The sequence below is a fragment of the Acartia tonsa genome, chromosome 14 (assembly GCF_053477335.1).
Source record: "Acartia tonsa isolate MP-2025a chromosome 14, ASM5347733v1, whole genome shotgun sequence".
Taxonomy (NCBI): domain Eukaryota; kingdom Metazoa; phylum Arthropoda; class Copepoda; order Calanoida; family Acartiidae; genus Acartia; species Acartia tonsa.
In genome coordinates, this window is record NC_137273.1 from 14843286 (window position 1) to 14856126 (window position 12841).

Here is a 12841-nt window from a genome sequence, read left to right on the forward strand (position 1 = left end):
TCTAATCCAGCGGATATTAGTCAGTTTCGAAGTCTCACTGGAAACCATTTCTAATAATCTAAGGCCATTAAAGATTAAGAACGTTGCAAAAACTTCAAATATTATAATAGAGTGGCTTCGCTCCCTGTAATAACTTTAGATAGTATTATAGAACGTACAGCGGCCAAAAGCATCCATAATGCCAGCCCATAAAACTGAATAATTTAATAAATTGGTATTTTGATGATATCAATAAATTTAAATTTTATATTTAGAGGATTTTTCAAAAATATTTTTTTACAGATTTTTCGAAGCTTTTTATTTCTATGTATATTTTTCTTTTTTAAAACCAAGCTATTCTATAATTTCACCCTTTTAGCTCTTATCAATAATTTAAGCAAGTTAGAATTGTCTAATCGGTTTTAAACATGGTGTACATAATACACACATAAAGCAATTTTTATTTAATGATATCATCCGATTGATGTGATTTTTGGAGTACTGATTCCTATTACAATAAGGTACAATATTTTAAGCGAAGCATCTCTATAATCAAGTCCTAAAATTGTCAGTATGTCCTAAAACAGAATTCTGAATTTAAAAAGTTTTGCAACAAATTTACGTATAATTTTGTCAATATTTATATTTTGTATATTCAGTTCTGTTATTGTAAAAAGAGTTAATGTTTGTCTGTCATACCGTTCAGAGCTTCGCTTTTATGGATGTTGTCATCCTTGTTTCTTTCATAATTATATAGATTGCCAATTTTTTTGTGTGTGAATATATTGCGGATGTGAATACACCCCTTTCCTATAACGGTAAACTTCGCATAGCGATGACATGCAAATTCAGATCATAATTTTATACACTATACAGTGCAAATTCTGCACTAATTTTCTGTTTTTTTTTGCTTACATAACAGATATTCCTAAAACCAAATATTAATTCGACTTTTAGAAGAAATATTTTTTTCTTGTACTTTTCACACTTGTGTACAATTACATTCTCGGACTACTTGATATCATTCGCTCGCAAAACAGGTGGTCTAAAGGGGCAAACCATATTATAGTTTTATTAGATAGCTTTATTACAGGGAGGAAGGGGACATTGAGCTGTTTATTACATTAGTCCCCAAAGTTTTATAATAGCGTTTTCTTATTCGTTGTCTTAACAACATTGGGGAATTTTATTTAATTTTGGTTGGTTCATTCAGTTGAGTTTCAACCACCAATTTTAATCTACAGAAGGTGTAATTTTGTGTATCAACATTGGGGATGTACATCAATTTCTAGGCCATTGTTTTATTTAATTAAATCCATGAGTTCTATTATATTGCTTTATTAAATATTGGTGTTTATAAAAACCAACCAATTAAAGAAATATTAAAGAAAGATCCCTCAAAAAAAGATAATAAGAGTAATGTTAAAGATATAATGCAAAATTAAAGTAAATTCGGGTTATGAAAAAAATTTCAAAGATTCATGTTTTACAATAAGAGTCACAAAGAGAGAGAGGGTTAATGTAATGTAGATTGTTTATTACACTAGTCCCCAAAGTTTAATAATAACGTTTTTTATTCGTTGTCTTTGCAATTTTGGTGACTTTGATTTATTCATTCATTAAGTTAAGTTTTTAAACGTTTTAACCACTAATTTTAATTTACAGAAGGGGTAATTTTATGTATCATCCTTGGAAATGTGCATAAATTTATAGCCATTTTTATCCAGCTTATACCAATAACAAAATTTATTCGGGAAAAAATCACGAAACCTATACGTGTTTTTCAGCTGTCGTTGGGGGGCAACACATCGTAAAATTGACGACCTCTCCATTTGCCCCCCAAATATTATTTTAGATTTTTTTTCGCTTGTTGGTTATACCTTATACCTGAAATTTATCCCTTTATATCCCTGAAAATCACATGAATTAATTAGTTTAAAATTAGCTAATAATTAATTTGTTGTTTTTAAAAAACATCTTCAGGACAGCAGTAATAAAGTAATAAAAAGCCAGGCCTAAAGTCTATCTGTAACAGTAGAATATGTCAAAATAGTCCATTATAGACTAAAATCGTACTGTCACTTTTTGGTAATTAATAAACTAAGAAATGGACGCATACCTAAAAATAACTCCTAATTATTGCCTAATATAGTAGACATGAATTTTATCCCAAAAATACAATAAATGCAGCTTTGCCAGATAAATCTAAAGTGATAAGACAATGACCGATATATTGATGTACATCCCCAATGATGACACGCAAAATTACCCTTTGTTTAGATTACAATTAGTGGTTTAGACACTCAACTTAATAAACCAACCAATAGAAATTCAATGAAAGAACCCAAAGATATTGAGCCAGCAAATAAGAATACGGTATTATAAAACTTTTGAGTCTAGTGTAATAAACAGCCCAATGTCCCCTGCTCCCTTTAAATGCACCATCTTACAATAAAAATGAACCTCCAAGTTGCCAATGAAATAATCAAAACGAAAACTAGCTTTGGAAATGTCAACAAAATAAATCCGTCAAAGGCAAAAATCTTTGAAATCTAAAAATAAACTTAAAAACAACATTTATATATTATTAGTTAACAATTAAAAGTTAAGCAATTAACATCTAATAATGTTTATAAATAAACTATTGATATTTTGTATATTGTTTATCTTGGTGAGTTTAGATTTAATAGACCGATTCCATTTTAATATTTTAATAATCAACAAGGATGACAACATTTATAAAAGAGAAACTGCAAATTAGTCTTAATTTTTTTGTAATAACAAATTTCCAAATTCAATATGCCGGAATTTTAAGGAATAAGACAATAGATGATAAATTAATGTAATCCTAATACACAAAATTAACCCAGGATGATATTCATTTATTTATTGTCAATATAATAAAAAGGTATAACAATGTCTGTCTGGGGGTTGAATCTTGGTAACCGCTACTTTTCAGGGAATATACATTCTGTTCAATCTCATACCGTGGTTTAAGCAATTTCTGGGGTTTGATTTAACCCTCCCCCTCCCCCACTTTAAATAAAACAAAATAAGTAACTAGATATTATTGTTAATTAATGATAATACATTTTTGGTGATTTTAGGGCAGCAATTTTGCATCATGCAGTCGACAAGAAACAGGAAAACTAAAAAAAGACGGTAAAAATGTTTTTAAAATATAATTCCATTAACAAAATTGCAAATTTTAGCTTTTTATACAACAGTATTTTGTATGATATAATTATTAAATTAAATTATTAAATAATAATTTCTGGAATATTGATTCGTAGTACTACAATGCACAATGTTATAAGCGAAGCATCTCTATATTCAAGTCCTTAAAATGTAAATGTCCTTAAACAGAATAATGTATTTTCTCGTATTCATTCGAATCCGGTGGATAGGAACTGGTTCTCATCCATACGAAAAAACTATTCTAGCATCGTATTTTATCCAGCTTTCTACGAATATAGAAATGTACAATCATAAGATTAAAACCAGTTTTTTTAGCTTGTTCCTTCGGCATCTCGGGGCTAAAAAAACTGGTTTTACTCTTATAATTTTACATTTTATATCCGCGGAAAGCCGTTTATAATACGATGCGAGAAATAACTATTAAAAAATATAATTCCATTAACAAAATTGTATATTTTAGCTTTTGTTGATACAACAATAGTTTGTATGATATAATTATTACATTCATCTGATTTCTGGAATACTGATTTCTATTACTACAAGGCACAATGTAATAAGCGAAGCAACTCTATATTTAAGTCCTAAAAATGTAAATGTCCTTAAACAAAATAATGTAATTTGCAACAAGTTTGTTAACATTTTTTTTATACTTTTAGCTAAATATTATTCTTATTACAATTTGACACTCTACAAGTGTTAATGTTCATTTGACCTACCGTATGATTTCAGAGCTTCGTTTGTTTTATTATTCTTAGTTTTGTTTTTGTTTTAGCCAAAGTTGGTATTATCTGCTCAACCAATGAGTTGCAATGTTACAAAACTTTTGGTAAAACCGTCAGGTTAGTATTTATAGTAGTGTCGCTAATAGGAAGTGCTGGAAAGTGTCATGTGTGACGTCATAAATTGCGTCAAAATCCACCTCCTTTTTACAGGTTTCCTTTTCCACTTATCCTCTTATCCCTCCTTTTTAGACGTATTTTTATGACGTCACGCATGACACTTTCCAGCCCTTTCACTAATAGTCTTTATTCAATCTTGATTGGTTGGTTTAAACTAGCACTGTCTAAAATTTAGACTAACAATCATAATCTACAGAATCTTTTTATTATCATTGTCGTTTCCCTTAAGATCTCTGTTCTGTCCCTGTCCTGCAAAAAATCGCCCATAGCATTACCGATGTATCTACGGACAAAATAAGTTTTAATTTAGCTGCTCGTTGGCCAAACATCAGCCGTCTATCTCTAATATTAGTTGAGTAAAGCATAATTTCAATAATATTTTGTCTTTAACAAGGAAGCTTAACCTTTTTTTGGAGGGGGTCGGAGAGTGGTGAAATGGTACAAAATTTCAATCCTAAATTTTTTTTGGGTTGAAGGTAAAAAAATCTAATTTAGGTGTGAAATGTCAAAAATTATCCGATTTGTAAAAAAACAAGTTCTTTGATATGGCGTTAACCCTTAAATTTGTTTAGGGGTGGGGGGATAATAAATCTTTTGACTTTCCTCCAAACCTCGGTTGACGCAGCCGCTAGTATAATTATATACCAAAACCTATATTTTTTAGGGATATACAGAATATGTTCAATGAAAACAAAGCTGGCAAAAACGTCAACTTCATCCGGTTGTAAGTATATTTTCAGCAAAGGGTATCTACAATTAGGGTCGGTCAGTACGCTAGTAACTGATATATCTGTTATTTTGGGCATGTGAGAATTGTTGTATTAATTTAAAACTCGGCATAATAGAGTATCATACAGTAATAACAATTTAAACAGCGTAGCAACTCTATTTACCTTACCAGTCCGTATGTTTGATAGTCAAAAGTGAACATGCATATCTTTTAAAGATATTTTTTTATTAATTATTAATTGAAAAATTTTAAACTACTCTTTTGAACCAATCAACCAAGATGTATTAAAAGTGCCTAAAATTTTTAAGCCAACGAATGGGATAACATTTAATGAAACTTTGGGTACAGCCAACTGTGAATGTCCCCCTCCTCCATGATCTTGGTTATTATGTTTTTTTTTAATTTGTAGGCAGAAAGATGAAAATATACTAAAACAGTTGGATGATTTATACATCAAAAAAGTCAGGTAAAAAAAAACATTAAACTCTCAATGCATGTCCGTCCGTCACTAATGAAATGAGGAAAAATATTATTTAAACATCTGACATTCGACAGGTTCTAAAAGTTTTGAACGCTCATTCTTTTTTCCGTTTGTTAAAAAATTTAAGATATATTCTCGTATTCATTCGAATCCGGTGGATAGGAACCGGTTCTCATCCATACGAAAAAACTATGTCTATCATCGTATTATATCCAGCTTTCTACGAATATAAAAATGTACAATCATAAGATTAAAACCAGTTTTTTTAGCCGGTGCCTCGGGGTTAAAAAACTATTTTTAATCTCATAATTGTACATTCTATATCCGCGGAAAGCCGTTTATAATACGATGCGAGAAATAACAATTAATTCATTGGATCCAACTAGCAGTGTCCAATTTTTACTAATGAAAACTTTATTCTATAGAAGGGGTTAATTTTGTTTATCATTAATGTCTGTTCTCTCATACTTTAAGACATCTAATCTAATTGTACACTATTAAAATTCGTTTTTGAACATTAAATGTCTTTTTTTCAGATTGTTTTTAGCATCAGAAGATGATGAGCGTATCAGGTGACAATTATTTTTAATCTTCATTTTCTCAACAAGAACAACTAGGACTAAAAATACCACAGCAATAAAATGCAACAACGTTTTTCTGATTTTTCTTTCTTTATAACTTACTAGCGGCTACGCCCCTAGAGGCCTCTAGGGGCACTTGAGGAAAGGGGAGTCGAATTTGATTACCCAATTTCTTATATTAGATTTTAAAAGAAAAAGTAAAAAAGGCATTTGGGGGGTGGAATTTTTTTTTTTTTTTTGGGGGGGGAGGTCCCTTCCCGGGACCTATGAGAAGCTACCCTTTAAAGGAGAACCTGATCGGTTCAGCGGTTAGCGAGATCCTTCGGTACAGACACACAAACAGACAAACATCCTGTTACTTTAGTATAAGGATATCATCTAGGGGCTCTGTATTATTAAAAGCTTAGAACAATCCCAAGATTTAAATCTGGAAATAAAATATCCCCAAACCATCTGGGGACCTACGTTAAGATTCCCTACAAAGAAGAACACTATCGGTTCAGTAGTTATTGAAATCTTTAGCTTTAGATAGTAAAAAACTTTACTTCTTTATACGATAAGATTGTAATATTATTACCAAATTTACTTTAAAGCACCTGGGTTGTTGAATCAGTCAATGCCATTAATTAAAAGTTAGTACCTACAAAAAAGTTCGTGCAATCAATTCGTTAGTTGGTTGAAACACAATGATTTTCATAAAAAAAATTGTCTTCATAATATCTACTCTAATGTTAATTTAGAACATGGATTGACGACAAAGGCGACGTAAAAATGATCATCGTTAAAAATCGGATTGAAGAAAAAGAACAAAATACACAAAGTAAGATTTCTTTTATGAATTAGAAAATTATGAAAATAACTTTAATAGAATAGTTTTGAAATATAGAAAGTATTGATGATCGATCAGGGGATCTAAAGGGATAAGACAATGGCCGATAAATTGATGTTCGTCCCAAATGATGATACACAAAAGTACACCTTTAGTAGATTAAAATTGGTTAAAAGTTGTTGAAACTTTTGAACACTAAATGAGCCAACCAATTTAAAAAAGCCATAAAAGTTGTTATGCCAACGAATAAGAAAACGTTCTTATAACATTTTGGAGACTAATGTAATAAACAGCCCATTGTCCCCTCACTCTCTCTTTAATAAATTCCTGAATTGATGTACACCCCCAATTACAATAAGAAAAATTACAACCTCTGCAGATTAAAATTATTGATGGATAAGTTTTGTCACTACAAGTCCCTAGAGAGTTTAAGCCAACGAATGAGAACTTGTTTACAGCCTATTGTCCCTTCCCTTCTTGAAGATTTTAATCCTTGTTTTTTCAGAATTTGAATGTTTTGAAAACAAAGATTCTCTATTATGTAGAAATGAAGAAAATGAAAGGTAAAGTATATTTTAAGAATTATCATTGTGTATGTTTGTGTGTGATGAACTATGCAGGGATCTAAAGGGATAAGACAATGGCCAATAAATTGATTTACATCCCCAATGATGATAAACATAGTTACCCCTTCTGTAGGCTACAATTAGTGGTTGAAAGGTTTAAACACTCTACCTAATGAAACAACCACTAAAAATTCAGAAGTCCCCAAAATTGCTAAGCAAACCAATAAGAAAATGGTATTCTAAAACTTTGGGGACTAGTGTAATAAATAGCTCCCTCCCTAATAAATCTACTATGATTATCTACATATTTAGGAGCAGACGGGAAATACAGAATGATGTAGAACAAGGTATAGAAAAGAAAGATCTTAATATTGAACAAAATACCATAGAACAAGAAGAAAGAGGAATTAAAGAAGCAGCCATAGAAGAAATCAAACAAGAGGGCTATGATACAATTCAGGGTTAGAATTTTTCTTTCAACTTTTCAATCTGTTAAAAGAATACTAATATGTCAATCAAATAAAAGTTATAGTTAAAATTTTATCAATTACAGCATGCTTTGGTGATATTTTATTTTATTTTATCGCTTTGCCCTTTTACGAAAATACATAAATTTTCACAGTAGCTTTTGAGAGGTTATTTTAGGTTAGGTGATTGCCCCGCATGGTTAGAGCCCCCCGCAGGGGCAAGAAATAGGAGAAAAGCTACTGTAAAAAACGATGAAACGTGCCACGAAAGGGACTATACCCAAAGTTTATATTTTGTTTTTTAATTAAAAATCAAAAAGATATATATTGACATTATTTGGAAAAATTAAATTTTGTTCAGGACTGTTGGACAGCTGGCTGTCAATTGGACCAAATATTATGACATGTTATGCTTCTTTAGTAGGTAGATATATATTCCTAATAACCAGGGAGGGAGTAGACATTGTGATATTTCCTCAAAGTTTTATAAATAAGCATAGTTGTAATAGTGAGGAAAAGGAAGAATTTCTAAGAACTAGGAAGAATTTGTAAGATGGTGTTGCCCTTTTTTATTATGCAAAATCACCCCCCCCCCTCATTCCTTACCTCCACTTGAGGAAAAAAATCATCTTTTGTTTTTTAATAAACAGTATAAAACTTATGCTCATTAAAGCATCATGTCTTTTTATTTATAACCAACTGAAGATTGTTTTTTAACATGAAACACTGTGTATTGGACTTATCAAATAAAAATAACATGTTTAATTAAACTGTGTTGATCACTCTATGTTTAGTGAGAACTTGTAAGATAGTGGACAGAAATCACCTTCCTTACTGAGAATTTGTAAGAAAAAGGAAAGGAAATAGCCTTCCTATACCTAAGGAAGGGAATTTCTGTCCTTTTTAGGAATGACGTTATTTCCTTCATATGATCCAACTTTTCTTATCCATTGGCTCAACAACTGTGGGGACTTTTATTGAACTTTGATTGGTTGGTTTATTAAGTTGAGTGTCCAAACGTTTTAAACCAATAATTGTAATCTACAGAAGGGTTAATTTTGTGTATCATTATTGAGGATGTACATCAATTGATCGGCCAATGTCTTATCCCTTTAGATCCTTCCTTAATGACAAAGGTTGCTAAATAAAGGGCTGAAAAGTAAAATAAATAATAGTTATGTCTCGCATCGTATTATAAACAGCTTTCCGCGGATATAGAATGTACAATTATAAGATTAAAATTATTTTTGTATCCCCGAGGTGCCGAAGGCACCGGATAAAAAATCTGCTTTTAATCTTATGATTGTACATTTTTATATTCGTAGAAAGCTGGATATAATACGATGCTAGACATAGTTTTTTCGTATGGATGAGAACCGGATCCTATCCACCGGATTCGAATGAATACAAGAAAATGTTTTAAAAAATATGTTGTGCCCAATACATTATTACTTGTATGATACATCAGATTTTATGTACTCTGATAAAGTAAAACTTGTAGTTGGTTAAAAATAAAGATACCCCAAATCAATCACCTTTAGCCCATCCCCCCACCTCCTACTGAATGAACGAAGTGACCAAGAAATGATATCCATATTAGCAAGCTAAATTGGCGACAAATTTTACCTTGTTAATATATCTACGCATACGTAAATGTCTATAGTGCCATACCAAATGGGGATAGATTCCACTGCTTTACTATGACGTCAATAAAATAGGTAAGCAAAAAGATGTGACATCTATTCCCAATTTTCTATGACACTACAGCTACCATGCATACTATATATATAAATATGTCATATAATATTTTAGGATGTGATTACTGTTTCTACTTTCTGACCACCTATGATATCAAAGCCCCACCAGCTGTCTGCGCCTCTAGCTGTAGCTTAGGTAAACTCAGCTTATACAAACAACGAAATTAATTTTTTTTAAATCACGAACCCTATTTGTGATTTTAAGCTGTCGTTGGGGGGTAACACTTATTAGAACTGACGACTTTTTTATCTGCCCATCAAATATCATTTTATATTTTTTTCGCTCGTGGGCCTATTCTTGAGGTGAATATACAACAAAAGGATGCTTGTAGGGGGGGGGGGGGGGGGAGAAGGGTTAAATTAAGGGGTTTTCAAGGTTTAAGGGGGTAACCACCTCCTTGACAGCCCTCCCTTCTTGGTTTTTATGATATTAAAATCATGATAAATATTCATATTCATTTCCTTAAAATTAATTAATGTAAAGTATCAATTTTATTAAAGTGTTTAAAATTTTGTTTTTTTTCTTCAGGAACTTTTGGATCGTGCAGCAGCCTTTTAGCAACCTCCGTTCTCAATACATTTTTTGAATAGTGTAAAAATGTTCATTTTGTAAATTCATTTTCTTTAAATATAAAGGATTATTGCAATATATCCAGGAAGGGGGGGGGGGGTGGACTGTAAATATGCTGGTACCCGAAGTTTTATAACAACATTGACTCTAAACTTTGGGTACTTTAACCCTTACAGATCGGGGGGGGGGGGGGGGGGGGCTCAAAGAGCCCCCCCCTCTAGTTTTTTCAATCTCATTTTTTTTGTAGGTAAGATGGAGAGCTGTAACTTCATGACTTTTTAAGTTTAGTAATTATACGTCGGCAAGAGTTGATTTTATTAGAATATCTGGTCTGTGTCGGTCGTGGTGTCCGGTCAAAGTCGGTTGGGTAGCAAAAAAAATTAGAAAAAATTCTAAATAAATCTTAATTTCTACATTATGACTTTTGTATAAGGTAGAAACCTAAATTTTTTTTAGTAAATACTTAGATATCAATGACCATCTGAGAAAAGTGGTGTTATGACCGTTTGACCGCTCCCTGACCGACTTTATGACCGATTTTTGTCCGGCTTTTACTACAGACATATATCATGAATATCGTGGCTTCTATTACAGCTAGAGACCTATAATTTTTTTTGGTAAATCCTTGAGCAATAATAAACAGATAAAAATATTATTTTGCGCCGCCAACCGCCGTTTTACCGCCGTAACCGCCGAAAATGGCGGTTTCCGTTATTTGCCGTTTTTCGGCGATGATCAGAAAAAGTAATTTTTTTGTTATGAAAAATAAAAGTTCGTCCTAAAATTTGGTCATCCTAGCTGCAAAATTGGCCGCTCTACAGCTGTTTTAAAATTTAGCGGCTGGCCGCTAAAAAGCGGCTAAGGAGCGGTCTGACTGCTATGACTAGAAAAAGTAATTTTCTCTAAAAATACACATGAACCACCAGAAAAAAATTTTACGTCTTTATCTGTACCAGGAGCCGAGATAGAGGGGGGGGCTCTTTGAGCCCCCCCCCCCCCCGATCTATTAAGGTGGGAATTGGGGCCCGATCTGTAAGGGTTAATAAACTATATTTTTTATAATTTCTTATTTTGTTCCATAAATGAATAAAACACTGATAAAATTAAACATTTATTAATTGAATAAAAATATATATTGATTTAATTTTATAGTAAAACAACGTTTTTTACTTCAATTTTATTTATCTTTAACTTAAAGTTTCATGCTTTCGCAATCTTCAGAAAGATACTAATGATTTTTATAACATAATTGGATGATTTTTTCAATAAATTTTAGGAGATTTTTCAACATATTTAATTTTACATGAAAAAAATACTAATATTGATTTATATGTATACTAGCGCTTCGCCTCTAACCCCAAGAGATAATTTAAAAAAGAGTATTTTTGGTGCTGCCTTTTAATGTAGTTTCCCCAGAACTTTTTTTTTTTTGGGGGGGGGGGAATTTTCATTTTTTGGGGGTGTTGGGGGTGTCCCACTCCCAAGAAAATAGCTTAAAATCACCACAGGACCAATAGGTAAATACCCTAAAGATTAGAATCCGATCGGTTCAATGGTTACCGAGATCCTAAGGGACGGACGGAGAGATAGACAGAGATCGTTCTACTTTTATTATAGATATATTAACAATTCAAAATTAGATATATTTATTAAAAAGGTTTAACTATGTTTCACATAGGTATACCTATACTTAACATATAGATATACCTCTCTTAAAGGATGCCTGCAAGAAATACACCGCTTTAACTAAAGAATAGTTATTTCTCGTATCGTATTATAAACGGCTTTCCGCGGATATAGAATGTACAATTATAAGATTAAAACTAGTTTTTTTAGCCCCGTGGTGCCGAAGGCACCGGCTAAAAAAACTAGTTTTAATCTTGTGATTGTACATTTCTATATTCGTAGAAAACTGGATATAATACGATGCTAGACATAGTTTTTTCGTATGGATGAGAACCGGTTCCTATCCACCGGATTCGAATGAATACGAGAAAGACTGTTACAAGTAGATCCAATACCCTAATTTGAAGCTGCAATAACAAAATAGTTATAGGCATTTTTGAATGACATTTTAGATACATGAAAGATTTGAAATTTTTCCAGCACTCTTGATAGAACTTTCAATATTAAATTACGTCTGCTAGAGCAGTAATAGCGGCGTATTTCTCGCAGGCTTCCATTAAGACAAATTTACATTGTACACATTATTTCAATTTTGCGGGCACCAAACTCGCAGCTTACATGCCACAAACCCGACTTTAACCGCCAAATGGCTGAACAAATCTTTGACTGCCTCCGCCAAAGTCGGCGTGTCGTCCTTGTTATTGTTGGCGGTAGCGGCGGGTTTGAATAGAAGCCGTTCAGTTTCCGGCTCGAAAGGATTAACAACAGATCCAATTGGTTCGAGGCCTGCAGTTTTACAAAACTATAGATGATGACTGTGACAATAGGCCATGAAAAACAAGAATTATTACACCTAATATAGCGAAGCTTTTTAAAACTTTAAGCAGAACAAAAGAACATATAAGAGGAGAGACATATATATGTCGACATATTTAACATTTTAACAAAAAATCTTCTTTTATGTACAGAAAATGTGTATAGCTTTTTTAGAGAGGGTACCTCACAGTAAAATCTTCCATCCCCCTCCCCTCTCTAGGCGCCTTTAAGGCGGTGAGACCACTAGTCCTATCATATACGGTATTAGGTTTCCTTTTTTTGTGTTTAGCTGAAAATTTCATTACTGAACCGATTGAGTTATCCAGTTTATGGAAGCTTCA

General features: G+C 32.1%; 1 protein-coding gene across 1 annotated transcript; it reads left to right on the forward strand.

Annotated features, from left to right (window-relative positions):
- The first annotated feature begins 3136 nt into the window (after window positions 1–3136).
- Window positions 3137–10216, forward strand: LOC145305604 (uncharacterized). The gene is made up of 11 exons (XM_080147290.1): window positions 3137–3141; window positions 3950–4016; window positions 4741–4800; window positions 5216–5272; window positions 5824–5859; window positions 6609–6688; window positions 7203–7260; window positions 7576–7724; window positions 8092–8154; window positions 9543–9623; window positions 10017–10216. The coding sequence occupies exons 3-11, from the start codon at window positions 4754–4756 to the stop codon at window positions 10076–10078; spliced, it is 633 nt and encodes a 210-aa protein (XP_080003416.1). The 5' UTR covers window positions 3137–3141; window positions 3950–4016; window positions 4741–4753; the 3' UTR covers window positions 10079–10216.
- The last annotated feature ends 2625 nt before the right edge of the window (window positions 10217–12841 follow it).

Bases quoted from the DNA above. Each gene is read 5' to 3' on its own strand.
- LOC145305604 (XM_080147290.1), top strand. From the start codon at position 4,754: ATGTTCAATGAAAACAAAGCTGGCAAAAACGTCAACTTCATCCGGTT. The intron at 5,860-6,608 runs GTGACAATTATT...ATGTTAATTTAG, and splicing joins GAAGATGATGAGCGTATCAG to AACATGGATTGACGACAAAG. The intron at 7,725-8,091 runs GTTAGAATTTTT...AATTTTGTTCAG, and splicing joins GGGCTATGATACAATTCAGG to GACTGTTGGACAGCTGGCTG.